Raw genomic sequence first — 27,202 nt, 5'->3', positions numbered from 1 at the left:
TTTTTCCAGAAGCTGTACTTCATCATAGTCATCACCTAATTTTATCAAGTGCCTATAGGTCAGGGATCTGGCATGTGTCATTTCACCTCGGAAAGGATATTTCCAGTAAATGTAGTTTTCAGTTTATACTTAAGAATGGATGTTGAGATGACTCAAAAACTTCATGGTAAATTGCAAGTGAACTTTAAAAATTTGATTTGGCAAAGATACTGCATGTTCGGTGTGTTACAGTATGGTAATCGGTAGCTGTCTGAAAAGGTGATCAGCAGTTCTTCAGTAGGGAAAGGTCAAGAAATATAGCATGAGCTACTTTTGTAAACATACTGGAATATAAGTATTCTCAGACAGAGGGCTGTCAAGTTTTGTCTTCTATATGAAATCAGAACTGGAACGAGTGATTTTTGTGCACATGGACAGTAATAGAATAGTGTTTCTCTTTATGAAGAGGACAAGTAGCTCTGCTTGCTTCAGGACTAGGTGTCAGGATATCTGGAGGTTGATCAAAGCTCTGCCTATCACTCCCTGTGTGATTCTGGGATTCTTTTATTCACTGCCTCTCACTGTGAAAATGTATTACATGCAAAATTGTTGTGAAGTTTAATTCATTGCTTTTGAATGCTTTTAAATCTTGAAATCTGCAGTAATATATTTTTTTTAAATTCAGCTCATCTTCCCAGTATTTTAAATTGAAAGAAAAGGCTAGAAAAGACCATTACAATGAGCAAGTATAATCTTTTTTGCATATCAAACACCCGATGATTCCTGAATCCTGTAGTTCAGTTTGGGGGTTGATTCTGTGCAATGTGTTTTGGTCCTAATGCAATAACATGTGCATGAATCCATATGAGCGTGACCCTTATAGTGATTGCCCACCCGCTTAAAGCAAGCATTTGCTCAAATACTTTGTGGATTGAAGTCCAAGTACTTGGAAACCAGCGGATTTAAAATCTGTAAGCACTGTTATTTGTGAGAGACATTCTCACTTGTAATCCTTGGAGGGTGTCCTCATATGGCAAATTTCGATGCTGACTTCATATAACATCTTCAGCAAAGGAAGGACCAAGTCTTCATTCACACTTCCAGTCCTATCAGCTTGCATAATTGAAGATGATACACTTCCCTTTAGAGGATCTTTTATGCAAGTCAACACATTTACCTTTAAGGAAAAACATGAGCTCAAGGTTGTAACATCTAACTTTATTTCACATTCTGAAGCTTCCAGAGTGTTGCAAAACATTCATTTCAGACATCGTTTAAACTAGTAGTTAGGTATCTGTCAGCCATACTGGTCATGCACCAAACAATCTGTGTTGTTAATCTCCCAAACCCAGGGGATGTAAAAAAATGTTTTGATATCCAGTACAGATTTCAGAAGGAAAAAAAATACAGTACTTTTAAGCTTCCCTTTCTACATTGTTTACTAAATATAATGTAATACATGTAATAATATGCTGTGGAAAGTTCTACTGTAATGTAATGCACATTTACAGCCCAGGAGTAAAAATTTACTCATCTAAAATGCTTTCACTCCCAAGGAACTAGCAGTTTTGGCCAGCTGGGCACACACTGTAGACCAACTTGTCTCTTCAAACAGTCCACCAAACTCAATAAGCAAAGGGAGCAGGCTTGAATTCTGCTTTTCATAGGCACGTTAGAACAGGTGGCATCACCTATTCTAGAGTTAGGATGCTATGAATGCACTTGTGCGTGCAATGAAGTTCACCAGACTCCGTAAGACTCTAAATGAAAAAAAATATTATTAATGAATTAAATAACACAACCTTGTTTCTCAAGAGGACTATAGTTTTCATTCCATAGGCTGCAACCAGCCAGATGCAGTTTTGCAGTCTTATCAGCAAGTCCTCCGTGTACTAGAATCCATAGTGTCTGCAGTGAAACGCTCTGTAAACTCTGTAAATTGTTGTTCTTCTAGCAATGGCATATATCCTTCTAGAAGAAGGGAAAATGTTGCACACTAAAAATAAAACAATGAAAGCCATTCAGTAAATACATGCGAAATAATTTGCCTTTACAATAAGGAATACTTGTGGTTTACAGTAAGCAATGCTTGTAAGCTCAATGTTTGTAGTCGTATTTGCAAATCGGACTGGAATTTTGGGCTGGAAGATTGCAGTCAAGAGATCAATACCAGTGCTTCCTGAGGGGTGCTGAGCTCCACAAAGGGATGCACGCTGCCAGTCTTCAAAAGCCCAGAAAGTGAGAGGTCAAGCATTTTGCCTCTTCTCAAAAGCTGCTGAATCTTTGTCCCTCCCAGAAGACAGACGAGGACTTCTTCTCTCTACAGAAGCACAGGACCAGCCCCTCAGAATCAGGAGACCTGTGGCTGGTAGTTGCCCAGCCCTTTTAGGATCAAAAGGCTTATTTGTAAGTGAGGAGTAGGACTGCTCCTCTACTTGCGGAAATCCTTTACCCTTTATTCAAACATGAAATATTTAACAGGGAACTGATACACTAAGACTTAACTCAAGCCCCATTTGCCTGTGCTGTTTACAAATCCTGGGCTTCTCACATCAATGCAATTAGCCTCTACTAAGCCAGGGGTTAGCTTGAAATGATACATGTATAACAGTCAAGAATATATGTAAACCTCAACTAAATATTCCATCTTTATCTTCATATTTCAACTAATTGTACAATTAGAGTATTCAGCCATAGATGTTTAAAAATCTTGCTTTAGTGAAACAGAAGATTTCTGTGAATAACTTGCCAGGAAGGATTAAATGTTGCTACAATTTGAGAAATACAATTTAAAATAAGGAAATGAGTAATCTCATAGCAAAACAGGAAATTTAATTAAAAAAATAGTTGTCATTCATGCTGCTTATCTTGATAACCAGAACTAGAAAAATGAAACATGAGGAGTTCTGCTCCCATAGAGCTTTACTGGGTATTAAAATGAGACTACCTGTTCTGCTGGCTAAAAAGAAGAAAATCCTTCATAACTGTTACCATGCATTTAGCGTGTTCGAAGCTGCATGAAGCTTGGTACACTTCAACATTTTTCCCATACTGTGAAGGGAATTTTATACAAGCAGCCCTAACATGGAGTCTTTTAACATCCCCTACAATCAGCAGAACAGGATGTCCATGACCACAGCAAAGACTGTGACATTAAATCCTCTACAAGGTCTGTGTCTAAGGTTCCGTAGGCAGAAGCTGTTCTGTGGTTATAGGAAGAAGGTGGGTAATGTGAGGTGTTCTCTGAAAATTTAACATCCTTGTGAAAATACATAAACCCAGAGCTTCTTTATTGGTTTTGGTTTTGGTTTTTAAGAAAGAAACAGAATAGTGAAATTTGCAGAAATGTATATATCAGTAATCCCTAACATGATCTGTTTCTTCAATAAATGATCTGGGGTTTTTCATGTGGCAGAATTTTCTTTCCTCTAAAGTACAGGTGCAATGTTACAATTAAAGATACAACACTATAAATACACAAGCATACGGCAGAGCAGTAAAATGGAGCCAGCAGTGCAAAGACAAGTGATCCCTTGGACAGTGGGCTACTCCGCTCTAAGAAACTGCCGCTACCCGCCTCTTTGCAATGTGTGTCCCCTCCGCAATATCAGCCAGAGACTTCTCAGAGATCTTCATCATGCACAGAAAATTGTTCATATGGTTGAGGTTCCTCTTAAAATGCATGTGTGTGTTTGCAGCAAGGACTTGGCTCAGGGGTCTGGGAAAGCTTTAATGATGGTTTCATAGGCGGGAGGGGGTGTTTGTGTGGAGTGGCAGATGCGGAGGCTGTTGTTAGACCAGTGGAATTCAGGTCGACTTAAGCTGTTGGTGGTGCTTCCCACCAGGGTTGTGGTGGTGTTTGTGGGAGTGAGGGTGATCAGCTGACTGTTCGTCTCTACCGGGAGGGGAGGACACTGCAGGAAAGGGTGGAAGGTGGAAGCACGGAAGCTTGACTTCCTGGGGAAAGAGTTGGCTTGTTCTAAGGAGGCTTGCCGCTGGAAGGTGAGGCTGGCCAGGCTGAGGTTGCTTCGACGTTCGCAGCTGCTGTTGCGGTAAAATCCAGTCCTGCCGGTAGTGTGGCCATGGGAGGGGGGCCTGGACCGACGGCTGAAGGCTGAGGAACTCCCCTGGGAAATGTGGGCACTAGCTCTGCGACGGGACAAGCAAGTAAACAATGCCCAGATGATCCCTCCAATCACCAATCCAACCACCATGGACACTGTGAAGGCTATTGTTATCTGCTCTGAAATACAGCAAAAATACACAGCAAAGTTATTCCATTAACTCAGAAGGATTTTCCTGCCAAAATATGAATTGCAGATGGCAGCTTCTTTAAAAGATGAACAAACCCTAAGGTTTTTATATGTAATAGGTGACCCTTACAACACAAACACAGCATATCAGATTGCTCTCACTATATGGTGTTTTTTCTTTAATTTGCATAATTCAACAGCATCCAGAAAGCACCTTGCACTTAATCATGGAATCATAGAATGGTTCAGGTTAGAAGGGACCTTAAGGATCATCTAGCTTCAACCCCCCTGCTATGGGCAGGTTTCATCTGGGAAAGAGGTAATTTTCTTTCTAGTGGTTGCTGTGGAAGGAATGTCAATAATGCATATTGGTTTAGTTGTTGCTAAGTGATGTTTATGCTTTCCAAGGACTCTTCTCAGATTCCCATAGAAGCTGAGAAGGAGCATAGACAGAACAACAGAAAGGCCGATGGAATACTCCATAGCATCGATGTCATGCTCAGTATATAAATATTGTTGGCCAGGTTGGGGAGGGAATCCACGAACGCTGCTTGGGATGGCGCCAATTCACTGGGTGGCGAGAGCGACTTGTGTCATTATTATTATTGTTATTCTTATTCTTATTATTGTTATTTTCCTTTTCTGTCATTGTTCTATTAAACTGTCTTTATCTCAACCCACAAGTTTTTTTCCTTTCCCCTCCTTTTCTTCTTCTCCCTGCCCTTCTTGGGGAGCAGGGAGAACTGCACGAGCAGCTGAGTGGTCCTAGCTGTCAGCTGGGGTTAAACCATGACACAAGACAAGGGAAAAGTCTTCATTCTCTCCCAGAATCCTCCGCCCACTAACCCTAAGGTGTGTTATAAAACTGCCAAGTGTTTGCTTCTGTGGGCAGTATGAGATGTGGATTTATGCAGACTTGTCGTTTTGTTTGTAGACATTTGTGTTCTATGTATACATAGTGCAAACTCACATATTGCAACAGTGATGTAGCTTCTGCCATGTTCTTAATGGGTTAAGCCTTGTATTTATTACAACGTAAGAACACATCCCAGCCTTTTACTGCTGAGTAACAGATATTTTAAATCCTCATAGTAATTAATGTAAATTACTATATCCTAAATTATTATGGTCAGAGATAACCATTAGTAATACTAAGTCTCTTGATTATTTCCCATCCCCAATGTCCAATTTAAAGATGCATTAATATGCCATTAAAAAAAAAAAAAAAAAGTAGTAAATTTCTAGCTCTTTTACAAACGCTTTCAAGAATTGAGAAACCTGAAAACAAAAACGAACATGTCTAGGATTGTTTTCTCCCTGACATGGTTTCACAGTGTGGAAGAATAAGATTTTTTTCCTTCAATATTTCACTTCCTTTTGCAACTGAACACCTGCTTTATTGCTATTCTAAAAAGTTCAGAGATACATTTGTAATCCTGGATAAGGCCTGAAATAAACCAAAACCTTTCTAGATCCCCTCAAAATTCAAGAAGGGTTTGGATCACAAACAAGAAGGACCGCTATCTTGACTACTGGTGGAGCAAAGAGGGAATAAGTGAAAAAGAGCCACTGGGCAGTTTGAAACATGTTTATTCTGTCTGTGCTGTGTTGTCGTGTTTATGAAGTATTTCTGTTGAAAAGGAAATTGTATTCATTAGATAGAGAAAGGTGAATAACTTCTGTAGCGTACAGAAGCACAGGCCAGCTAACACTGTGCCTGTCTGATCACCGTAACAGAAGGCAGTAACTCCCGAACTGGGATGCAGATGTTAGAGCCCCAAAATGGCAAGATGACACTAGGTTCAAAATTTCCTTGCAAGGTAACTACCATTAAAGACTTTCCCCTGAATTTATGGTGCTGCACAGTCATTTCCAGAACCCGAAATAATGACACCGAGTCCGAGCTGTGGGAATTAGCCAAAGCAGGTGCTGGAGAGGCAAAGAGAGAGAGTGGCCCGAGGGACGGCTTTGGAGAGCAGCCAGCACACAGGGGAGGGTAAGGAGAGGTGCCAGGCATGGCCAGCGGGACCAGCTTGCAGGCAGAGGTACCCCAGTACCTTTGCTTAAGTCAGGCCTTGGTGCCTAGCAAGGCTTGAACTTCGGGCAGGTCACTGCAGGAGGGGGAAAGCAAACGTTTGCTTTCGTTCCATCAGGGGAGATGTAAATGATTATTCGTATAATTGCATTTTAAGAATTAGCTGTTATTACATTTCTTGTCTACCTTCTTACTTTTCTCCCTTCAGTGAAAAATTGTTAGCTATGTGATTCATACTTGCAGCTGGGGAAAATTAGTTCCTTGAGCGTGAGAAGGTTTAACATAAAATTTTTGCGGGTTTCTGGGTGGGGACCCCAAGTGGCATTAAATTTGAACCCAGCCCTTGCTGCTGCCCATCGAACCCTGTCAGAAGGGCAGCATAATCATCCTACATACCTTTGCAGGTGTGCTTCTAGACAGAACCAACGTTATCATGAATTACTGACATCACCACGATTCTCCTGCCCGAGTTTATCCACCTTATATTTTTTCAGGATAGATTGGATGTTCCATAAGGCCCAGAAAATTTAAGCTCTAATTAAGCCACTGATATTTTAGAAGGCTGTACAATCCTGCTGTTGCTTGCTTGTAGCCTCTGCTTTCAGATAGGCTTATAACCCTGCTCCTTTTCAAATGGAAAAATAAAGACTGGAGAGGACAAAGCACAGGATATTGTTGCAGAGCACTTCTCCCTCTCAGGAGCACTTTGTTGCCCTTTTGTTCAGAGGTGGACCAGCCTTCACCCTAAAATATCATTTTTCTTTAAGGCCTTATTTTTGTAACTAAGAAACTCTTGACAGGGCACACCAAAGTCAAAGGGTGATTGCCTGGTCTGCTTTTTGCAAGAACCCACATGCAGCATCCTGCACTGCAACTCCTGGCTGCAGATCAGAGCTCAGTCACCATAAGCAGCCTTCTGACAAACTCATCATGATTCTGCCCTTTATAAAACATTTTCAGAGACCCAGCAGGCCTTATCATGCCCCTTTTGGTCAGGAATAGCCTATCATGCCATTTTAATGGATTTAATACATTCTGTTACCCCAAGTTCCTACTCATACTCCTGAAGGTGGGAAGGGAGAGCCAGGAACTGGCCACCTCCAGTTGAGTAAATCCCAGGGTGTTTCCTAAACACAGCACTTCCCAAACCCCAGAGCTGCAGCCTGAGTCCCCCTCCTGCTGTCCCTGCGTGGCTATGAGAAAGCGAAGCAAGAACTAATCCTTTCTTAGGCTGATTTCTTTTGCACCTCGGCTGGAATGCTAGTTAGGTCATTGTATTTGAGACTGCCGAGGGATGCCCCAGGCACAGGGCTCTGTGCTGCCACCTGACAGCCCTGCACCTGTATGGGTGCTCAGCTCCAGCAAGGAGGAGGTGAAGGGGATCTCTGCGGGGCTCAGCAGCCTCCAGCGCAAGCAGAAGTACAGCAAGCCACACAAGTGTACCTGGCTCTGGGGTTGCCATGCTCGGCGGTGAGGGTTTGTTCCTGCATCCCTCTAGCCATAATTTTCACCACCTGCACAATCAAATCAGCATTTCGCACTGTTAAAGGCAGATGAGGGAATTGACAAAAGTATTGAGTGCAGCTCTTCAGTCCTTCCCACGTGCTGTTCCCCTGTGCTGGAGGTACAGCACAAACAATTATCCCTTTGGATAATGTCTTCATTATCTTTAACTTCTTTGATTCTTTTTCTGCCTCTGTTCATGAATGTAAAAATAGAGTGTCAAATTATTTCCTTGGGAAACTCAGCTGGGTTACACTGACTGTTACAGTTGCCATATAGTATCCCAAATGCTCTCATTTCCATTTGGACCTACATTTAATCCTTTGGTTCTCATTACAGAAATATCGCTAGACGAATTGGTTACAGGCACTTTATTCTTTCTATTCCCAGACTCTCCCTGACTTCAATGGGAGCTGTGGGTCACACTAATAGGCCAAACTTGCTTTTTGTTCACTCCCTGCAGAGGATGAATTTCACTGAAATGTAATTCAGTTCTAAAAACTTACGTTGAAGAATTGTAAATCTATGACCATTGATTTCCTCTTTAAAACGTCCAGGCGATTGCAGCCCTAAGGTACATTGGAGAAAATACTACCAAGCAGAGAAAAAGATCAAAGGCGGAGTGGGACTTACTGCACCTGGGATTTTGAGGGGAACAGCTGGCTTTCACAGAGTTGTTTTTCTCTTAATCTGGGCAGTGCCAGGGCAGAACTAGTCTTTCAGGAGAGTCAGAGCAAAAATCACACAAAGTCTCCCAAGGAGCCATTATAATATCTTATGGTTTCCTGAGAGCTGTGCATGTTATTCTGTCCTCTGCTTGTAAGGAAATAAAAAGTAAAAATTTGGGGATAAGGTAGGAATGCTGCCAATGCAACCATAACTCCCCAGGTGCTGGTCCCCTAAATACATTTTGATTTGTGTGTTTCTCAGGCTGCTCACGCTGCCTGCTTTATTTGATTCAGCCATAACCAAAAACATTTGGTGCCCCATCTCAGTCAATTTTCTCCATTCTCACCTCTAACACCAGCTGAGGTGAAGGACAAAGGTTTGGGTTTTTTTCAGCAATGCAGGACAGACTTCGAGGTACAGAGGCAGAAACAAAAGGATAAGGAAACAAAGCAACTGAATATCTTATCTACATTACCTTTCTCATCTATGGTACTTCCAACGTGTCTGTGCAAAAAAGGCTGGAGATTCAAAACCTACAGTAACACCCTGTGATTTCTGGATGTTACCCCCCCAGATCTGAACACCATGGCAGTACGTGTCTGTCAGCCCAACATCTATCCAGATCAGGCAGTTCCTTCTGAAGTCTGTTTATTGCCTCCTCTCTGATTTCTGCATGCAGCGTTAAGCAAATGCAGTGCTACAGGTTTGTACAGGAGTTTATTGCCTCTGCTCTCCAAAGCTTTTTCTTTGTTGTTGCATCTTTTTTTAAGGCTTTCATAAATTTCCATGAACTGTATATATGTAGTTTTAGGATATATCCTATTAATTTGATAGCCTCTAGCAAGTCCTTAACATTCTAGAGAATCCACAAAGGAGAAATTTGGACATGTTATTAGTAAAGATGATAGACTGGCTGATAAGGTACTTTTCCTAGTTATGGCTCTGAAACAAGTTCTTCCCATCCAGCCTGGACATCAGTGGCAAGGCCAACCAAAGGGGTCTCGTACCAATCAGTAAGTCTTCTGAGAAGTGGACTACATTCTCTCCTTCCTCACTTTGGGGTATACCTCACAGAAAATTAGCAACACAATCCCTACCTAGACTTGTCAGTCCCTGAATCAACCAAAGTCTTCATAAAATAGATTTGCTTTTTGTGGTGGAAGATCCTGTCTCTATCATGGAGTTTAGCAGGATCCTTGCAGACATACTCAGCTCTATCTATTATTTCTGTGAGGGTTCCATTTTCCTTTAATGTGTGTGGACCACATCAGATAGCAAGACATCCCTGCGAATACAAAACACATTTGCATTGATGATTTGTTTTCCCAAGGAATCTCCCTCTTGCCCTCAGTTCTGACTGCAACAGGCTGGAACTGCATTTTGCTCCCTGAACTACAGAAATCCTTGGGATTTGCATCCTTCCTTTAGTCTTATCATAAATTCCCCAAGGTGTCAAGTCAGGGTGTGCACAAGACCTTCCTAGCTCCATGCTCACAAACATATGCACTTGTAAACTTCTCAGCTGGCCAAGTATATGAAGGGATAGTAGTACCTCTCAGAATCGTAAGCAGCAGCTTCAATGAGAGCATCTCAGACGAGAACCAGGGTGGGGCAGGGGAAGAGGGGACCAAATACTGAATACAAAGTAAAGGGAAAGGAAAAGCATCTTTTAGTCAGGCTGTGCACACATGACTTGAATTTGAGCCGCACATTTGCCAATAATAGCTAATAAAGCTAATAAAAAGTTGGTTACCTTTCCAAGCGTCTGTTCTGCTCATGCTATTGCTAAACACAAGGAGGCAGGAAACATCAATAGGGTGAGAAGATACATACACATTTAATTTGATTTCTAGTGGGTGACTTTCAAATATTCTTTATGTTTTGGAGCTGTTAATTTTTGTTATCCTTTCATTAAAGGAGAAATGATTAAGTAGTTTTACCTTAAAGTTATTAGAAGTGGTAAGAGCTTGTCAGTCAGGAATGGTATTGTTCAGGATTCAGACTCAGCTTGCTATAGAGATGTTTTACTCTTATTACGTTAGAGCAAGATTCTGTTCATTTACTTCAGCAACTGAGAGTAGTCTTCCCATTTCTCTTTTCTTCCACCTGCCCAAAACTGCACACCTTACAGGCAACCGTTCTTCCATGTGGGCTCCAGCAAGCTTGTATGCACAACGTACAAGCTCATTGATTTCAGCTGTATTAGCAATTAGAAGTTTCGGAATGTACTACCATGTTCCACAGTGGAAAAGAGCTATTTTTCTAATTTCAATCCAAATTTTAGAACTATAAATTTATTTCTGTCTAAATTCTTTCCTTCTCACATTTTTGTGAGCTTTCTTTCCTTTATGTCATGTCATACGCCAATAACTCAAAACTTGTATAAGCTTTCCTCCCCCTACATGCACACACACTTCCTCACACGGACATTACATTGCCTTGTCCCAAAGCTGAAAAGCCTTGACAGTCGGCAGGGATATGGAGAAATCCAGCTCAGCCTCTGTCTCACCCTATTTTTTTTTTTTATCCCAAATGAAAGCTCAGTATAAAAACCATACAAATCAGTATGGGAATTCATACCTGAACATTGCACAGCTTAACGCAGAGCACCAACTAGTGTATTAAAGCATGAATTGCGCTTCCAAATGATGACTGGTAACCTAGACTAGTAAGAATGGTTCAGATACTTTTTTACAGTATCATCTGAAATGTCTCAGGTTTCAAGTGAGGTTCAGGTAAGTCATCAGTGGATGTTCACATCACAGCCTCATTTGTGCAAACCAGACAGGAGCAGCCAGGGTCCACCAAAGTTTCAATATATCTATAGCACCTTCCCACCGCTGTAGCAAATGTACATCTCTAAGCCAGACGGGCTGCAGCTACTCCCCCTCACGCATCCTGGGCAATGAGTTTGAAAAGGAAAAATACCCTGGGCCCAGAGAACCAACAATTTTTCCCCACCTCAGAAGGTTTGAAGTGATTTGAACTACTTGAAATTTTGTGCCAGTTCTACCAACTATAAGAAAACTTAGTTTAAAGCTGAGGCTGGTTTCAGTAGCCAACTCCTGTGCTGCTGTTGTCATGCTGAGTTCAAAAAAGCAATTTCTCTGTGTCTGACAAGTGTTGACATTACTATCTTCCCGATCTTTGTCACTAATTGTGTTAGCAAAACAGCCTCTCATTTATCATTTGTAGGCAGTCCATGATTCAGTTGGGTGGGCGAATCAGTTGCTGTGTAATATCAACCAGCTGTGATCTTAGTCATGGCAAAAGTTTAAGAAGGGTCACGCAAGAGTCTTGTGGAAAGTGCGAGAGTGACAGGCTACAGCACAAGGTGGTTCAGGTAGTTGTGATGTCCAGAAAACAAACAGATGAGGATGGTGGCATCTGGAAAACAGAATCAGCCGGGGCTGGGGGGGAGGGTGAAGCTGAAAGAAAAGCAGGCTGTTGTGCAGGACATGAGAACTAATAAACAAATTAAGTAAGATAGTCAGGCTGTCTGAAATATCAGTGCTCTGCATTAAAACACAGCTTGCTAGAGAGATGTTTGATTTGGCCTGTGGTAGTGCGAGATTCTTTTCTGCAGCAACGGACAGTAATTCTCCCACTCCACCTAACAAATAAGCAGTTGCTTTTATTTCCACTGCAGATAAAACAACAAGTACTGGGTTTAAAAAATGTGTTTCTATCTGTGAAGACAGGTAAGAACTAGAATAGATTGTCCAGGTAGGAGGCACATCTATCCCCATTAAAGATTTTAAAAACCAATATCAGTCAGGAGTTGTTGTAATATAGTTAATCCTGTCTTGAAAAAACAAAAAGGTAGAACAGATGACAGCTCAAGGCCCATACTGATGTTATTTTGTGCAGTTTCTAAGACTTTCTTTGATCAGGTAAGCAAATAGGCTCTGAAAGTGTCTGAAAAATTATTAAGTAAATGACAAGGTGAAAAAAAAATAAATGCAGTCTGTGCCCTTCGTTTAATACTCTAAAATGCAGAGGGGACAGCTGTTTGTATTAGAGGGTTAACTTCACAAAAAGCCACCTAGCTAGGAACAAGATTGCCCTCTGCTGGAAATTTATGCTGAAAATCTAAATACATAAAATACCTCAAATCTAATAAAACAGGGTGTCAAGAAAAGCAAACAAGAAACATTCCAACGCAAGACTACAGGGAAGTTAAGAGCATCTCAGAACTCAGAGAAATTCTGAATTACATTGCCATAAAGACTTAGGACTAGCATTTTGCAGCAGCTTTGAAAGTAAGGTAGACTGAGGCACAGAAAAGGTGTTCAGAAGCTTAATGATATAAAGCTGGCACAGATTTGTGGTTTTGTGCAAATATCTGTGCTGATGGAGAAACATGAGGCTAAGTCTGGTCTCAAATTCATATTTCTTGCCATCCACAGTGATGTCCAGAATGATGCATGATACCCATGCACCAGACTACATTTGCTTTGTTTGTACCATAATTCACTGTGATAAAGTGCCAGAAGAGTGGAAGATGCCATCTCAATATCCTACAAACCAACTCAGAGTTAATGATGTTCCCTTGATATTACTGGAAGTTGATTTTTACTGGAATGATAAATAAAGAGTAATTGTAATAATCTAAGATAGAGATGTCAACATGTTTAATTTAATGCCTTTGGCATAGCTATATGACACAAAGCAAAGATTCCTTTATGCAGACAGAGATAGAAACTTTGTTACCATGTGGTTTCATTATGATTCTTAATGCATTACAAAGACAGTAATATAATTTTGATTTTTCCGCATGTGCAGCAAACAATCTTCTGGCAAGGCATTCTTACCAACCTCACAAAACCAGACCTTAGGCCTAAGCTATACGGCCCCTGCATGAACCGAAATGAAACAATAAAACACAATTTGCCATGGTGCAACACGGCATTGTAGCATTGTAGTTATTCCTTAATTGACATGGTTATTTTGCAGAGCCTGCAAATAAAATTATTTCCTATATGAACAGAGCATGAGTGACTGGAGTGAAATCTTAAAATTAAGGAGGATTTCCTAAAATTCTTAAAATTAAGGAGGAAATATCAAAGTAGGAAATATCAAAGTAAGTATGCGACATTTAGAACAGAAGACATCCAGGGTTAGAACAAAGCACAAGGTTTTCAGGGCACTGGGAAGACTGTAAGGTAAGCAAAATGTTGAAGTCATCCTCAGTCTCACCACAGAAATTCTGTTGTCTGTGGTGTGAGAAGAGCCCACTTCACCCAAACACAACTTCAGGTAGAGTTTGTCCTTACTGTGAGAACCCGTGAAAGGCCAAGAAATGTTTACAACAAAAGCCCGTCTTCTATGAGAGGATGAAGTAGAATATTTTAAAAGAGAGAAAACTCAGAGTGAAACGGTACAGTCTAAGTACCTTGAGATACTAGGTATGCTAGAAATAAAAAACTCATTTCAGCTTGCCCAGTACATCTTACAAACAGTGGTTCTCAATGCAGTGCTTTTTGGAAGTGCTGCAACCTCCGCACATTTGCCTGAGTCTCTTTCCGTCAGCTGAGAGGCAGGACTTTGTTTCTTCTTCTTGCTCTTAGTTGTGCAATCACTCTCCCTCTTCCCACGGAACCTGCTCACCTGCTTCCCAGGAGAGGAGCAATCTCCTCAGTTCCGTCCTTCTTACTCTCCATGTACTGCTCATGTACTAACATAGAGAAAATGAATGAAACAGATACATAAAAGATCGTGTCCTGGCAGGAGCAGAAGGAAATCTACTGGGGCCCAAAACTGCAAAGTTTCTCAGAAACAGTCTTTTCTCACTCAGAAATATACTGCCTTTGAAATACCACCACAGAGTATTCTGCTGACAGGTCTAACTTGTTCAAATATACCCATCAATGAAAATAGTATTATGTGTTCTATTTATAGTCTCATTATTTTTTGAGATTGCTAGGACCACGGCTTTCTTCAGGTGAAAATTAAGTTGTACAGAGTCAAAGAATGGGAGGAAGAGGAGCTGTTAGTGAGCTTTGCTGAATACCAATATAAAGTATCCAATAAACAAGTATTCCAGTAGCAGGAAGAGAGATCTGTATTTACATCAGCTTTTCGTACTTTTTCACCACAGTAATATCTGAGGTACATCCAGTAATGTAAAAAATCTGCTGCTACATTTGTCTTCCTTGAGCACCAGGTATAATAGTGAACATTTTGAGAATACGGAAGCGTGTTCATATGTGGGAGTACTGTACTCTTCAGTTAGTTATCTGGAGTTCAGAAATTTGAGCTTTCTTTCTCCCAGTACTTCCTGTGTTACCATCAATTAGTTTCAGAGATTTCTCTTGCATCAAATATGACTATGAGTATCTATTTCAGTGTGGGCTAGGCAATCTAATTAAGTAGTACCCACAAGAATCTGTGTAACCACAAGCTGATAAACACCGGTGTAGTTTCTAAGTGGGATGATTACTGATCTGGAATGTTAGTCAACTCTTGATGACCCAGGGCAGATGATCCAGGCTGGAAACTCAGTATGAAGTAGGGCATTGGTGCTTGTCCCACATGGGCCTGTGGTATCTGGGAGGCTGTGTTTGCACCAGGCTGGTCCAGGTTCTACTTGCCTAGAGACTCCTGCACTTCTCAGTCAACAGAGCCATCAATGGTCTCCTTCTTCATTTATACTCTACCTGCATAATTTATGCACCTTCCATAGAAGCCATGTATCTGCTTGTTTGGCTCATCCTTCCATTAACCTGGAAAACTGTGCGATAGCTTCAATATAGCATAAATTTTTAAAGCAAAGTGTTTAAAATTAACAGATGCCAGTTAAATGGTCAAATATGCCATAAGTGTGTGTTAAGATGCTGGATTGTGAATTCAAATGTCTGAGACCAACTCATCTGAATCTGAATCCTGCTAGACTGAAGCAGTTGAGCATGCAGCTACATGGGCTTTTTCTTGGGGAGAAAGCACAACGCTAAACTCCTTTTATTATGTGACTGCTGATGCCAACAGGTACACATGCCAACACATTCACTGGTGTGGTGCTTGGAAGAAGAAATACACTTAATTTCCTAAAGACGAGATTTCTGGATTTGGTGGATAAAGGAAGCATGATGCTTTGGGCAGCTCATGTGACTACAAGCAGCACGACATAGTCAATACAGTAGGTGTAATTGCCACAATGTGTATGAACTCTGTGTCTGATTAATATTTAAATAATACTCTGAAGAAACTTTGCCTCTTCTTTCTACTACCTTAGATCTGTCTCCTTCCTGCTAAAGATGTTTAAGCATTTGATAAATCAATGGCTGTATGGTGGTGGGGAAGGGGGGGGGCGGGAGGGAAGCAGGAAAGAAGCAGTAATTAGGAGGCAACAAAACACAGCCTGAGGATGACAGACTCACTTTAAAAGAATAATTTATACACAAGGAAGAAATTGTGCTAAATAGATGGCATGCAAGAATAAGACTGGTCTCTTCTCTTCATGTCACAGTTTGTTGCTTTCATCCAACTACAGTAATACTCTTTTCTTTGGGCTTGCCAGAATAAGGGCAAGGAAAAAAATAGGTCCCTCATTAATATCTGCTTTTATCTCTCTGACAGGCCTGCACATAAGATCTTGGAATGGATTTACATATTAACTTCCTAAATGCAAGGTCTGATTATTGATATAACCCCCTTTGCTTCAGTAATGGAAGTGATAACTTTCACGTGTTTGTCAAATCTTTTACTTAACTGATAGCAAAATAAGCATAATCATATTCAATTTGGAATAGCTTGATCATTCTGACCCTTCAGAAAAGAGTATATGATTTATCTGATTATTTTTTTTTGTAGTGTTTATACAAAACACCAGTAGTCTAGCAGTTTATACAAAACGGTACCTCCAAAAGTTAGCTGGAAAATAAAACAGTGTAAGGCTAAGACACCGTTCTGTGACCTGGAAAAATCAGCACGGGCAGAGTATGTTTAGATGTGACATATGACCTTGACTCTTGTCCCTGACGAAGCAGAGAGGAAGTGCTGGCTTCCTACAATAGTGTGGCACCAGCACAAGTAGAAGGAGCGGTGCAGAATCTCTTGCCTGGTTGCTTTGGGCTCTCCGTAGCAATACTGGAAGACAATGAAGCACGCAGACACAGCTGCTCCAGCAAACAGTACTGCCACGTGCATAAGAAATCCAACTGAGAAGCTGCATAAAAATCATCCCTTCTCAAACGCAGCTGAGGGGGAAGAGACATATGGTATATCCTGAAGCTGAGTAGAGGGAAATGAGCAATGCCTTCCTTTTTAATTACATCAAAAGTTACAGATTTATTTCCTGTTTCATATAAAAATATTTCTGGAAGTCTTCAGAGGAGGAGCCAGGGACACTCAGTGTTACAGAGGAATGAGATTCGCTACTGTCATGTTGCCACCGAAGAGCTGATGTTCTAACACAGTTGCTGCCATTGCTAATGTCTCACCATCACATGCTATCTTTTATCTTCATTTAAACCCACACCCTTGTTGCCATTTCTCTCAGTATTAGCAGTATTTAAATGAAAGCTGTGTTGTGTTTGAGTCACTGGCCCAGGCTGCGCTGCTGGTGCCTTGTGACACATCCCAAGTCAGCTCATGCTGTGGTCAGGGGAGCTGGAAATGGGAAGGTGTTCTGGTGACCTTGACCTGATAGATAGGACAATAGCCTTCTTGTAGAGATCTTAACAGGTTCAGGCAGAGGAAAGGTGGTATTTGTGGGTCTCCCTTGCCCCACTAGTCCTCTAGCTACCATAATCATTATCAAAATTATGTGGAATACTTAAATCAGCTTCTGACCACTTGACACTTGAGAAGTGATTTAGTTATGTGACATTTTCTACATCTCATTTCACAGGATTTTCATGTGGATCAGTATCTCATCTGAAGGGTAAAAAAGAGATTGCCATTAGTCAGGGGAATCTCTGTTGCTTCTGAGGCCATGCAGCAAAAGTTATTTTGATGCTGCTGGGCATGGGAGGATGCACTACCCTACAGCCCTCTCCAAAAGGTGAAAAAAAAGTCTGTCTCAGTTCCTATATAGGTGAAGCTGAGTTTTACTGGAGTCACTATTGTTTATTTTTGTCTGTGTACTATGTTCTTAGGGTCTGTATGAGGTCCCAGCGTGTTGCATTTGTAACAGATAAAACCAAAACTGGTCCCTGTTCTAAAAACTCCGACGATTTGTATAGGATTTTCACAGTCCTGATTTCTGCAAATTCACCATGCAGATATATTGCAATTATTTTTCATCAATGTGAAAAAATGTTAGTCATTCAGTGAAATCTTTGGTTAAGTAATCTGGAAATATGGGTTCACTATTAAATTTGTGGCATTGTGTAACATTTCACTGAGGAGCAGGAGGCACAACCTGTAGGTACACTAGATTTAAAACCGGTAATAAAAAGGGAAACATTTCAAGGATGTAACATTACCATAAAGATCTACCGTAAAGATGACTACTCCTTTGTAGTGTTGTTTAAATGTATCATATTTAATATCTGTGTTGTACATCTGCTCCTCAGATAAATGTAGTTGAAAAAACTCAGTGTGCTTACAGGAAGCGTTTGCAAAACCAGAACCGTCTTTCTGTCTGATTCTGTGTTACATTTTACCTCATTGTCTTTCTCTTGATAACTTGCCTACAAAGTACACGCAGGGAAATTTTCTGTATTTTTCAAATAGGGACCTGAAATGGTGAGGAATTATCTGTCTTATCTTTCAGAAAACCAACTGAAAATTTGCCTCCCAAGACGCTTATTTCCACAAATGTCTTTTGGGGAATTCAGCCTGCTCTAAGTTCAAGTTGACCATAGGAAAATAAAGCGATTCTAGTTTGGGAAGGATCAATGTATTTTACTCCATGGTAGGCTCCCTACATCAGGAGTCTGAAAACATTTTGAGGTTGATAAGTATTTCATTTGCTGTTGGCAGGTTTCTTGTAGGAGGAGTGGGAGGAGGCTTTACGTCACCATTGCCTTTGCTCAACACAGATACACAGCCACCAAGCCAGGTATGCCTCCAAGTGTGTTATTTGATAGAATTGGGGAAATTTGCAGCCCCAAGGACATGGTCTGTCCATACCAGACTGACACAAAGGGGTATAAGCACACTACACCTTATATTATGCAGTCACGCCATTCACACAACTAGAAGTTTTTGGTGCAGACAACACTTTGCACATATTTTAGACGAATAATGCTCTCATTAGTCCATCTGATCAATATCTTCTGGACTAAGAAACCTGGAAAAAGTCTCCAAGGCTATATTTTTCCAGCAGTTTTCCTAGCCATTTCATGCAGTGAATTCTGAGAGTTTTCTGACTGAACTAGGAAATGCATCCCTCCTTCCTATTTATTATTTTATGTGTTAGACTACTTGGGTTGTCCAAATTCACATGCCACAGACATACGCTAGAACCAATCAATGGGGGCATTTGGATTATATGCACTTCAAAACAAGCTCTTTTTCTACCGTCAATATACATACTTGGCTGTGAAATTGGAATGAAAGACAAACTGTTCTGTTATTAGAGGTCTCAAGGATAAGGAAAGGTAACTTCAGAGATCTAAAACTTTTGCTTTTTTTAAAGGGTCCAGCTTGAAGAAATAAAGGAGAAAATAATAGTCAGAAGATGGAAGGTTAGGCAGGCAATAAAGAACCAGCAGGGCTCTAGAAAATCTATAATAACAAACTTGGAAGTATGAGCCATTTATTTGATTGGAAAAGATAGGTGGGGAGCTGCAAGGAGGGTTTGTTCACATACAATTGGCTCTCATATTAACTCTATCATGATGGGGATAGAAGCCTGCTTGATGATTTGAGTCCTTTAATATCACACACCATGAGGTAAAGACCTGAGTTGCAAGTCCTGAGTGATGGATCAGTATCCCTGATGAGCCAGAAGCCAGGCTCTGAAATTCAAGTGTTAAGCAAACAGACTTGTTAAGGTAGTACATGATAAAGCACTCTGGGAAGTCTGAGCAGGAAAGTTGTTGCTGTAGACAAAGTCAGTGTATGCCAAATGGGGAGACGCAGAGTCTGTGTGAAGACTTCATTTTCTATATGTGTATATATACGTATTATACATGTGTGTATATATATATATATATAAATATATGGCCCTCTGTGACATGGGAGAGGCATTACTACAGGCTTCTGGCTAAAGAACTCAGACATATTCTTCCAGATACACTTGACTTCAGCAAATTGATATGGAACTACCCTTCCTCCGATAACATTTTCTGGGACCATTCTGCTCCTTTCCCTTCACCATGTATTGATGAATTTGACTTGCTTTATTTTTGATTCTTACTGGTAATTCTATCTTGTTTATATATTGTTTTAACTAAATGCAAAAAGGCAATGAGATTAAAGAAACACAAAATTGAGAAAGTCAGTTATTACTGGAATACAATTTTCATTTATTGTCCTCAGTAGTACTCTGAATGGACAATTGCTTACTTAGTTATCAAAAACAGTGTGGGTCACAGTAATACTCGTAGTTGTGCACTAAAAGGCTTTATCCTCATTTGCAGTCTCTGTTTTCTGAAGAGGACAATGTCCTACTACTTTGGATAAACACTGGAAGGAATTATTCCCTGAAACACTAGAGCAGGACTGCATCTTGAGGTTGGAAAAAACCATTTTGCCTTTCCCTCTTTCTGTTCTCCCATTGGGGATGCTTCCAACAACAGGAGCCTGTAAAGTCTGAAGTTGTCTGACTCCAGCAGAGTGATTTCAAAAGAAAGAAGCTCACTTGTTTACATCCTATTTCCAAACTTTTGCAGGCATCAGTGATCTAACCCAAAGACTCTTCAGAAAGAGATTATACCTCCTGTGAAGACATTTATTCCTTGTCCTATGAGCTCTTTATGCTGCCAAGTATTGCATTTTTACAAAAAAACACTGGAGTTTTCCAAAACACAGAGAAGTGACAAAAAAGAGACCAAGTGCAACGAAAAATTCCAGCTGATGCAGTGTCTTCAATCCCCTTGCTCTATTTCGGCTGATTGCCATGAATTAAAATACCGGGAAGTATATGCACGCTAGGGTGAAATTGTGAAAAGGGAGAAATGGGAACGGAAGAGAAGAAGAAAAACAGCAATTCAGGAAATACGTCCTTGAGCTTGATACTGCACCTGAATACAAGGCTGTAATTTTGTTGTGTTTTTCTCCTACTTTACTGCACTTCAACCCTGAAGGTTTTCTCTACTAAGAAAAAGTCTTCAGTGGTGCAAAGCATTTATAAGTGCTTCTATGTAACACCTTCACTTCCTCCTATCTGCCAGAAAAGGAATTGCATGTTCAGCTTAATTAGGTCCTTCGCCCTATTAACAATGCCCAATCTACCAGGATAAAGGCCCTCTATAGGTCTCTGGTTTATGCTGGTCTTTTCCAGCTGTCACACTAGGAAGAGAATGGCCTGGTAGAAGCTACAATTGCCACATCTGCTGTCATGTGTTCCACAGCTGTCTCCAAAATGGAGCCTTTGCATGTCCATATCTTCATCAGGGAATTTGAGCCAGCTCCCAGAATCTTTATTTGCTGTTGCTAAGGCTAGATTGGAGGGGTAAAAAGTGTGTGGAGGGGAGCAAAGGGAATGAGACACATCACCTAGTGAGTATGCTGGAAATACACTGACGCAGTCAATGAACCTGGAAGCCAACAGGTTTAACCTGGTCACCACACAGCTAGCCAAATAATTCTTTTCTCACTTGCAAAGAACTGGACTGGATTTGCTGCTGTTGCCTATGAAGGATCCCAGAAGAGAAATCAGGTCCCATGGCTGTCTACGTTGGACTTTCCTGTCATTGGCAGCTGTGTCACTGTTTGTGTCCGTGCTGCCCTTCACAAGTAGTATTTCATTTCATAAAGAAGATGATGCAAAGTCCTTAACCACTGTTATTGCTAGACCGTGTCAGATGTTAGAATATGCTCATCCCTACTGATCATCTTTCCAGAAAAATTCATAGTCTGTCTTCTTTCAAGCAAACAAACACATTATAATGAGGGGAAGACCAGTGGATTGAGGCAGAGACAAGGCAGAATTTGACATTGTATTTAAAACTATGAGTGCATTTGTAGCTTATAAAGTCAAGTGATAGTGCTCGAAGTGCTAGTGCCAGGCAATTCGCAATCTTAAAATGCTGGAAGTCAGCTGATACATGGCATTGTTTCCACACACCGGACAAATAACACCCTGGATTCTGAAAAAAAAAAAGTCCTTAATGTTCTTAAGGTATTAAATTGTAAAGTTGAATTTTTAAATAGATACATGAGTAAAACTAGTCTGAAGGACAGTCTAGGGATCTAAGTTTATGTTGATTAATATCTGCTTACACTTTTCGTCTCTGCTGCTGTCATATTGATCAAAAGTACTATTTAAATTAAATTTCCTGATCTGAAAGTATATTACTATCTGCACAGGACAAATAGGATTGTCTCAAAGCAATTTATTGTATATAATTGTGTGCGACTGAGAATGCTTTTAGGAATTACAAGAAATGCACTCCTGGTTAAAATGGAAACATCTTTGCTTCCACTGTTAACTTACAAATCAAAATGAATTCAATAAAGACTATATTAAAACAATAAAAAATGAGATTAGTAGTTGATGGATGTGTACCAAACCCTAAATTTCTCACGCAGCTACTGCCAAACCTCTCTTTGAAACTACCAATAAAATAAAATGATCCAGATTGTCTGTCTACAGTCCCATGTCGTACCAATGGTGCTGAGGTTCAGCAGAGCCTGACTTTAAGTGCTTCTCCTCCTGCCTCTGCCAAAGTACCATACTATGGATTCCTACTGCAAAATAGGGTGACAGTGAGCAGGTGAGCAGTGAGCTCAGACAACTTGTCTGAAACAGGCATGTACATCTACAAAGACTCTGTGCAACATCTGTAGTAGGGAACAGCTCTAGGAAAGTGAGAACTGGAATCCCAATTTTGTGCTTGTGACACATTACACAGAGGATATTTGCTGACAGGACCAGGAGCTCTATCGTGAAACTCATTAATTTAAACTAGAAGAATAGGTTAATAGTTGTTTTGGTTTGTTTTTTTTTTTTTTTTTGTCTGGCAGAATTGATTTTAGGTCAGTAAAACTGTTTTATTTCTTCTGTTTTACTCTGCTGCATAATTTAGCATTTCAGAAATACTGCAGAATGATGACAGTGAAGCCTGAATTCAAAAGAATTAGGATGAGGTACAGCATCAGCTCATTGTCCTGCAAGACCTGCAGCTAAGCATGCTAGCGACTCTCCGGGCTGTCATTGACTCTATGCTGACCCTGCAAAAATGTGTGTTAATTTTTTATTATCATTGTTATTTGTTACAGGCTTTGCATGAATATAGAAAGAGGACTTAGACTACTTAGACAATTCACACCTCATGACTTATATCAAGGCATGTGTATCTTGTTTTTGTCTGCACAGCTTTATTCATGCACACTTCCACGGACCTGCAGCAGCTGTAAAAAGATTTGTATGTGCTCACACATAAATAAGCTGAGGACCGTTTAGTTTATTGATTGTTTTAAAACTCTTAGTGTCATTTTTAAGATGCTATTATGTGAAGTTACCATTGGAAACTGGACAGCTTTAGAAAAGAGGATGCCTGTATATTTTCCAGAGTAAGGAACGAGCTGTTAGTCAATAGATGTTTTTAAAACTGTGAGAGGTTAATTATCGTTATGAATAGTTACTCTAACAATTTTTACAGTAATTATTTTTTTCTCATGAAGTTAGTCCCTTTCAGCAAACCTTTACACATATGCTGAAATTTACACTTTCTTTGAGTCCATCAGAGCCGCTGAGAAGTCACATATGCATGGAAAAGGATCTTCATCTTGGTAAAGTATTCACACGCACGGCACTACGTGTTGGGTGGCTTAGAAAAACAGTGAAACAGACTGTAAACCATACCCTGAAAAATCACAGTTTCAAATACTGCGTTTTCATTTAATAAAGAACTAAAATTTTATTTATCTCTGTTTTGTGTAGCTTTATTTTTACCTCAGGTCATGCATCCCCAAGGATGTCAGGAAATACACTTCTGTCTTTTTAAGTGAAGTTTCCTCACAGTGAGCTTTTGTCAGTCATTGTCTTCTGACACAGACTATATAGTGTCCCTCCCTAATAGATCACATATGATATACCTAAAGGAAAAGAGGAGGAAATGCTATTAACTCTTCTAAAATCTATCAGTAAAAGAAGAAAAATGTAAGAAGTATCTTCCCTTCCCAGGACCATGCAAGCTCCTCACGAAATCCCAAGCTGTGGGGTTCATCTGCTGTCAGACCGTAAGCAAATGGGAGGTGCTCAGGGCTGGGCACAGTTTCAGTCCCTGGCAAGCCAGCTGGGCAGTGCTGGTGAAAGGAGATGCTGACCCTTTCACACAGCTCATGCATGTCCTGTTCTGGGTTGTCAAATGCACCTCTTGATATTGAAGAACCTGGAGAAGTACCTTAAATGGACTGACAGAGTAACGGTAGTACCAGTGGGGCCAGCTGCATTCCATATGCTGTGGAAATTAAACATTCACTTCTTAGGTACTTTTTTTGACTCTTCATGAAGATGGAGAGCACCTTGCCCACAGTCTGAGCATTATGGTTAACGAATCCTTAGAGTTTCATATAAAGTTGCCATGTCTTGTGTATGTTTCCATGACAGTGAAGCAATAATTTACCTCAGAATAAAAGCAAATCTGCAGTAACAAGGGGCAGCACCTTTTACACAAAGATTCTTAAAAAACGTGTTGATGAAAGCACTTTCATTTTTTTTCTGAAAGAACCATTTTAGAGTTACATGTAGTTCAACTCTACAAAAATGATAGTTATTTTTCAGAGTCCAGAAGACAGCCTCCAGACAACAAGAGACTCTGAAACAGTAATAACAGTATTTTTCCTCAGTTAATACTCAGTAAGTATTTCTCAAGGGCGTCCAGTATCATTATCCTAATTTTTAGCCCAAGACACAAAAATGAAGTAAGTTGCTCATGGTCTCCCAGTAGGAAAATCTATGTGTCACTGTAGGAAACACGTGGATGGCATTTCACAGACTCTTGTTTCTTGTGCTAAGGAAATGAAGGAAGTTCTTTAAATATTCTTGTGTAGTTATTTTCCACTCTTTTCCCAGGGCACTTCCATGCAACCAAAGTCCCATTTTGCTAATCCATAGTATTTTTTAGTTTTAGATAGTGCACAGAATCTTGGAGGGGCTGTTGCTCAATAGCAATAATAAAATAGACAAAACCAGATCATATGGTTCATGCTAATGCTAAAAGCAAATGATAAATACTAATACATGGTAATGCTAGACATAGCAAGTGATAGAGTTTTTTGGAGGGAAAGATTCTCCATAGCTGTTGCACAGAATCCTTTAGGATCAAGTCACTGAATCTAATTACCTCAAATGAATTTCAGTATAAAATATACTTCCAACCTCATACTCTATACATTTCAGTTAATGAATCATTCCCAGATTACAGTGAAGGAAAATAGCCTTAATGGATAATAATCAAAATATATATCGAGGGAAAAATAAGGCAAATCTGATCATAAGACACCGCAGCAAATTGCAAATCATTTTACATTCTGGAGGAGTAAGAGTTTATTCCAAAGGTTGGAACACATTTAGGTTTTGCTATCTCTTCTTCCTCAGAGGATGAAACAGATCATGTCTGCCATGTAGGTACATCCATTAAACAGTTGAGAATGTCTACTTGATCTGAAATAAACTGAAGTCAATAGAAACCTTTTCAACTGACTTCAGCAATGAACTTTGTCAAGCAATCAATTCTGCCCTGGCACTTCCTGCTGTCTTGATTAGTTAAAAACATGATAAAACTTTGTCAAAGAAATATTTGGAAAACAATCTTTTGCACTGCAAGAAATACAAAATCTATTCACTGCTTTTTGTTTCTAACATGAGGCTTGAAAGTATCTAGATGTACTTTTTAAGGTAATCACCAGCAAATCTCAGCATCTATTTTAATGGTATTCTAGAAAAAGAAACAAAATCCTTACCCCAAAACTTTGGTGGCCATGTGATTGGAGAGTAAGTACTGTTTCTATCCATAACATCCAAATAACTAATACAGAATGGTACGTCCACAGAGGAGCAATGGTTTTCTGAACGTTTGAGATTTAGCAGTAGAAGCAATGCTTTTGTGCTGCCAGGGAACTGTGTTGTTTGCCTGAAAGGAAATGGTTGTATCACGTTTCCTGCTTCTGGACTCGAATTAGCAAGTGCTTGCCTTATCTTGGAACACCACATGGTTCCCGAGACGGGGGAATAGTTTCCTTCTCGTCATTTCCTCAGCCAGAGCAAATTGACTCAGAACAATACCAAATCTCCTCCTTCTCTGAAACTTTTTGAACCCCAAAATGTCCAGAGATAGGAAGATGAAAATTCCTTTCTGTTTCCTTTAATGATTTTCTATGTTGAAGACCCTCCTTAAACATTCAAAAACATTCGTATTCAGTGGGAATTTTCAATAAGGAAGAAATGTGTCAAGAGGCTTTTAATAAACACTATTTAATTAGTATATTAAGTTATGGTATGGGGATTGTTAAGCATTCACCATTGTTCCTCAGCTAGTTTGAGGAACTAGCCAGGCCTGACAGTGTAACTGTAGGCATTACTATTTTAATGAGTGTACTTCAAATTTCCTTTGCCAGTTCTTTCCCTTTCCACACCCCATTCTAAAATATGAGTTCCCTGGAACACAAACAGGCTTTGAGCTAATTGTTTGGACAGTTTTAATACAATGCAGTATAATTGTCTGTTGGAATTTGTAGGTACTGCTGCTAAATATAACAAATAGCAATAATAACACCCCTACAAAAGAAAATAGCCAACATATCTACTGACACTGACACAGAATTAATGGAGAATGTATGGCAATCAATGAAACATATGATTTTGTATTTATGTGATAAATTCTGTACGACCCCATTTTAACTATTTTCCTCTTAAATATATTGCAGAGAGTGGGTGCCCATAAATATTCTGCTATGAATGTCAAACCTCTGTTCTCTGAAGAATTGTATACAGTTTTGTTTTGCCCATTGTTTAAAAAAAACCCAGAATCAATTACGTCTATTTTTCACAATGAATATTAGGATACAAGTTTATAAGAAATGCTGGGATTATTTAGTTTGGTCGGGACACAGATACCAAAGCAGATGATAAAAATACACAAATTAAAGAATTCTATTTTTAGGGTTAATTTTGTGCTTTAAAAGTAGATGGAAATACAACAAAACGGAATTATTGTAAACTATAAAATGGGGAAACCTAGTGATTTTAGTTTACTGAATGCATCTATCATGATGATCATTGTAAAAAAGAATTAAACACTGACCTTAATCTAGTTGAAAAGTGGCTAATTTCAGACATGAACTCTTGTACAGATAATTAAATCTTCCATATTATCAAGAGTATAAAATATGAACTTTAATACTTTTTGACAAAGTCAACAGCAATGAGAAGCATGCCAGTTTCTCTCTGGACAGGGTATTCCAAGATGAGAGTTGTCTCATTTTCCTCAGAAACAAACAGCTGATATGGGCAACTGTCAGCAGCAGAAGGTCAGAGAAGCTGGATCACCAAAAGTGTTACCTGAGCCATACACCTATAATGCTTATCAGCAACTTGCAGCAAATAAAGTTTTAAATGAATCAAGGTGATGTGAGCTTACAATGACCTGCGAAGTAGCACGCTCTTTCAAATCAGTTTCAAACTCTCTTTCTGCTATTTACTCTT

At 39.9% G+C, this 27,202-nt stretch overlaps 1 protein-coding gene across 2 annotated transcripts; it reads right to left on the bottom strand.

Annotated features, from left to right (window-relative positions):
• Positions 1–1,176: 1,176 nt before the first annotated feature.
• MYCT1 (MYC target 1) lies at positions 1,177–25,711 on the bottom strand. Of its 2 annotated transcripts, none has more exons than XM_054196434.1 (2): positions 25,462–25,711; positions 1,177–4,222 (listed from the first exon to the last, which is right to left on the bottom strand). In XM_054196434.1, exons 1-2 carry the CDS (start codon positions 25,709–25,711, stop codon positions 3,690–3,692), a joined length of 783 nt encoding a protein of 260 aa, XP_054052409.1. In that variant the 3' UTR covers positions 1,177–3,689. The 2 variants fall into 2 exon arrangements, with proteins under 2 accessions (XP_054052409.1, XP_054052411.1); XM_054196436.1 differs by having other exon boundaries at positions 1,177–4,217; positions 25,462–25,518.
• Between the last annotated feature and the right edge of the window lie 1,491 nt (positions 25,712–27,202).

The sequence above is a fragment of the Rissa tridactyla genome, chromosome 3 (assembly GCF_028500815.1).
Source record: "Rissa tridactyla isolate bRisTri1 chromosome 3, bRisTri1.patW.cur.20221130, whole genome shotgun sequence".
Classification (NCBI taxonomy): Eukaryota; Metazoa; Chordata; class Aves; order Charadriiformes; family Laridae; genus Rissa; species Rissa tridactyla.
Note: the sequence above shows the minus strand (reverse complement) of the source record. Positions and strands in the feature narration are given on the sequence as shown.

What these genes read in the sequence shown, in the direction of transcription:
- MYCT1 (XM_054196434.1), bottom strand. Translation starts at nt 25,711, where the DNA reads ATGTGGTGTTCCAAGATAAGGCAAGCACTTGCTAATTCGAGTCCAGAA. An exon ending in ATGGCCACCAAAGTTTTGGG is followed by an intron (nt 4,223 to 25,461) that starts GTAAGGATTTTG and finishes GCTGTATTTCAG; the next exon opens with AGCAGATAACAATAGCCTTC.